This window comes from Corylus avellana, chromosome ca1 (assembly GCF_901000735.1).
Source record: "Corylus avellana chromosome ca1, CavTom2PMs-1.0".
NCBI classification, from domain to species: domain Eukaryota; kingdom Viridiplantae; phylum Streptophyta; class Magnoliopsida; order Fagales; family Betulaceae; genus Corylus; species Corylus avellana.
The window spans coordinates 42,947,524-42,951,847 of NC_081541.1; the positions used below are offsets into that span (position 1 = coordinate 42,947,524).

Below are 4,324 nucleotides of genomic sequence, written 5' to 3' on the forward strand. Positions count from 1 at the left end.
CTCCACCGTCGAAATTCTTTTAGAATTATCGGACACCTGCATCTCTTGTTCATTAACGAGAGCCCCCTATTCGGATGAATAATTATACTCATCACTCCCTTATCATTCTCTCATTCTTCCAAAGCTTATGCGGTATGATCCTTCCAACCAATTAAATAACAAATCTTTTTGCACCAAATTTTATAGGAGACCATACCATATAGGCTCTAGAAGATGAGACAGAGATAGGGAATTGGATCATTTCTAATTTATTTGAATTGGAGAGCATTTTGTTCCTTATATTTAAAGGATATTTTTGTTCTTTCACTTTTTTGGACAAAAAATATTTCTCAAATATAAATAACTGGATCATGTCCCATTTAAATAAATTAGAGAGGATCCTAATATGGGAGATATGGGGCAAATAAAGATTTAGAAAAAAAAAACAACTCAAGTCAAATAGGAAAGAACCAAATGGGCTAAATGGGCCAAATTGAAAAATTGATCAGGTAAATTGGACTACTACTGGACCCGACCCATCCCGCCAGTTTTCCCACGTTATCCCCGTTCTTTTATGTGGCGGGAGAAATAGAATTAGAAAAGTCCGCCAAAATGTGAACTTGGAGAAACGGCGGCGTTTTTCAAAACGTAAGACGAATAAGATGCTTCTCTTTCCTCTTCACCTCGCACTCTCTGAAGCCCTCACCAGAGTCACCAGCCAAAGCATCCAAAACGGCGACGTTCTTCGACAAATCTCTGAAACTATACACTGGGCAAAGTTATCAATGTAAGTTCACGCTTGTTCTTATTCTCTTCTCCGATTCAAATATTATCGGTGAAATTATTCATTTATAGAAAAAGATAATATCTGCAAACGCACTGTTTGGTTGCCGAGAAACTGCTGGAAAACCCATAGAGAAAAAAACACGAAGAAATTTGGAAACTTTTTTGGCTTTGGTTTTGCAAGATCTTAGCTTTCTTGAAACCAAAAACTACAAAATCAGAGATGAGTTAAAAAAAAAAAAGTTTAATTTCTCTTTTGGATAGTTTTCTAAGCTACCAAACACCATAAAGAACCCAAATCGCGGAAAACCAGAAAAGTATGAATCTCTTTTGAACATTGTTCCTACAGTTTGGTATATACTATTGACTAAAAATATTTACATGGCCAATTATTATCGTGATTGTTATATGTATTGGGCTTTTTTCAGCCATGTATTTTATCCCTTTGCATGGTGATAATAATTTGTATTTAAGCTACTAATTTCTGGAACAAATTAACTGTATGGTATATGTTTCAAGGAGATTGAATTGGGTGGGTGGTTTTGATTGCAATTTCCTCAGCAGTTGTGATCCATTGATAACTGAATCCTCTTTTTTTTTTCTTTTTTTTGAGGTTTAATATATAGGAGTATCCCAAGTATGATGGTTTTTATGGCTTTAATTTATTATATGTTAAACTTTGATTGTAGATAGGAACATAGTTGAATGACATTATCAGGCTCTATGAACACAGTGGAAAAATGTTGTTGATAACTTTGACTCCAGACTTGAGTTTTGTGTGAATGTTTTATCACATATCTCACTCTGTTCTTATGAATCATAATAGAGAGAGCGGATGGAGCAACCACGGCCAGGTCGTAGAGGAGCAGAAGCAGTTCTGAATCTCCAACCCAGCTCTTCAATTTCTATTGCCTATCACCCTCTCTTTGGTCCTCATGATGATCTGATCCTCCTTGAGCTTGATGAGAAACTTGTCCCAGATGTTCTCCAACAAAGGCAAGCTATAGCTTCAATTTTAATTCTGGGGTTCTAGTTAGTCTCTGATTTCCAACTTGTTGCACGCTTAATGTAATCTAAAGACTAAGGTGTCCTTTTCCAGGATAACCTTAAGAGGACAGCCTGATGAAGATGCAGTTCTCTGCACTGGGTCAAAAACTTATGCTGTGAAGTTTGTTGGGACTTCCAATTCAGTATTGCTTATACCCCCTTCAGATCAATCAGAATTTTGTGAAGATTCTTTAGATTGTGATGGGAAAGATGATGGCGAACGAGGAGTTGTGTCTGTCATCAAAGTTGCACCTGGTAGCATGGAGCTTGTGGAAGTTGCTCCAAGACTTGACAAACTTAAATTGCTTCTCTCTGTGAGTCCTTACAGGTTTGGGGAAGAGATTGAAATGGAGGATTTGGAGGAGACAGAGAAAAGTAATAGAGGGCTGTATAAATGGGACGATCTTGTTCAAGAGGTTCAAGCTAGTGACGATGAATTAAGGTCTGGATTACAGGCTCTTTCAGCGGTGGAGATTGGTAGTTATTGGAGAATTGTCGATGAGAAGTACATGGACACAATTCTGAGGATGCTTTTACATAATTCAGTATTAAATGATTGGTCACTTGATGCACTTAATGAGGATGAAGTAGTGGGAGTGCTGGAATCTGATGGGTTTCCTCAAAAACTTGCACGGCATTGTTTGGATGTCTATGGTAGTAAGGTGGATGAGAGTGTGGGCAGCCATGTGTGGAGGTTGGATGAGAGGCGGGTATGTGTGCATTTTGCAAGAGAAATTCTGAAAGAAGGGAAGAAGAAAACTGAGAGTTTCATGGCAGAGTGGCTGCAAAAGATTCCGGAAGGGATGCGCGCAAGCTTTGATATGTTGGAAGGTGAAATTTTGACAGAGAGGTTTGGTGTTGAGACATGGGTTCGCCCCTTTAGCGTGTCTTCTCTGCCATCTTCACCGGCCGAGCGATTCTCCATCCTTTTCAGAGAGCGGCCGAAATGGGAGTGGAAGGATTTGCAGCCATACATAAGGTTTGATTTTGTTTTCTTAATCATCCTTTTCCTCTCAGTGTTACTCTTGGTTTCGCAAGTCAGTTTTAATTTACTCTATTGTCCAGGGATCTGAATGTACCTGGTCTTTCTTCGGAAGGTTTGCTCCTAAAATACACTCGAAGAACACAGCCAACCATGGATGCGGAACCTGTTTTAAGTGCAAGATAGTTTGGACATCTATCTCACTAGGTATTTTCAGGTGTCAATGTGTTTACCCTCTGTTGTTCCAATAGGTTTGTGAAGAAATGCACTTGGAGTAAAACTTATTGAAGTTGTGCTCTTGTTAATATAGATTATATCTATATGATTCCAGCTATTGTGTACTTTGTTTTCTTATTCAGAGTGTCCCATAATATCTGAATTTATTTGAAATCTCGCTGAGAACAACAACAAAACTAAGAGGAAACCTTTCAAAAGGCTTTAGAAACAATTTTTTACTTTCTTTTTTTTCTTACAAAAGGGGTATCCTTAAGTATTTAATGGATAGAAAAAGTTTAAAAACTAGGGCTGGCAAAACGGGTACGATCCGCGAACTTGACACAAAGTTAACGAGTTATGGGTTTGATCTAAATGGGTTTGGGTCATAATCAAGTCACCCGTTTATGACCCATTTGCTTACTTCGTAATGTATTATTCGATTACTTGGTAAATCTCATCATTTTTTAAATTTTTTTATTGAAAGGATATATCAATGGCATTTGTATAATGTATTATTATTACATTATTTTTCAATCAAATGTGTTGGGTCATGTCAACCCAATATGACCTAGTTATTTTAAATGAGTTAGATGGGTCATGTCGAGTTATTCGGTTATTTTTCGTATTATAATCGTGTCAACTCATCAACTCGTTTATCTAAATGGGGGGTGAAGTAAAAGAGCACGCGGCGTGCCAAGCACGCCAGTGCAAAAATTATTATTATTTTGCATTAAAATATTAAAAAAAAAATTTTTCCTACATGGCGTGCTAGCTTTGAATCACGACTCCTAAATGGGTCATGTGACTCATGTTCGTGTATAGATTAATCGGGTGAGCCAACTCATTTTGTTAGCCCTAACTAAAAAACCCCTGTAAAAGGTGTCAGGATGCAGCCAAAAGCGTCAGGATTGTTGCTAGGGTTTCAATCCTAATTTCAGTGAAAGCTCAGCAACATCAAGACAATCTTACTGATGGTACAGGCGAGTGAGTGACAGAGAGCTTTGAGGTTCTTCAAAATTCTTTTTACTCCCATTTTTTTCGCAACTGTAAGTCATGTGGAAAAGAGAGGATCCAACAGTAGATATACAGCTGCATCTTCAACATGGTTTTTGTCAGTTTAGGTGACTTGTTTTCACGAGTCTTACCGTAGCCCCCACAGCAGTATGGCATCCCATACTTTTTACTTGTGTTTCTCTCACACACGCCCATTTTTGCTTCTCCATTCATTGAGCTTCTTCTAGAAGCTTTGTGAAAAGGCCTTGTTGTTTTACTATGGAAGCCATTTCGGTCATAAGCATAGAGAGGCAGCAACTTTAG

The 4,324-nt window shown here is 38.0% G+C and overlaps 1 protein-coding gene across 1 annotated transcript; it reads left to right on the forward strand.

The window, feature by feature from the left end:
- Nucleotides 1-659: 659 nt before the first annotated feature.
- LOC132164940 (uncharacterized) lies at nt 660-3,132 on the forward strand. Its single transcript, XM_059575464.1, has 4 exons — nt 660-766; nt 1,589-1,758; nt 1,862-2,788; nt 2,875-3,132. The coding sequence occupies exons 2-4, from the start codon at nt 1,598-1,600 to the stop codon at nt 2,975-2,977; spliced, it is 1,191 nt and encodes a 396-aa protein (XP_059431447.1). The 5' UTR covers nt 660-766; nt 1,589-1,597; the 3' UTR covers nt 2,978-3,132.
- The last annotated feature ends 1,192 nt before the right edge of the window (nt 3,133-4,324 follow it).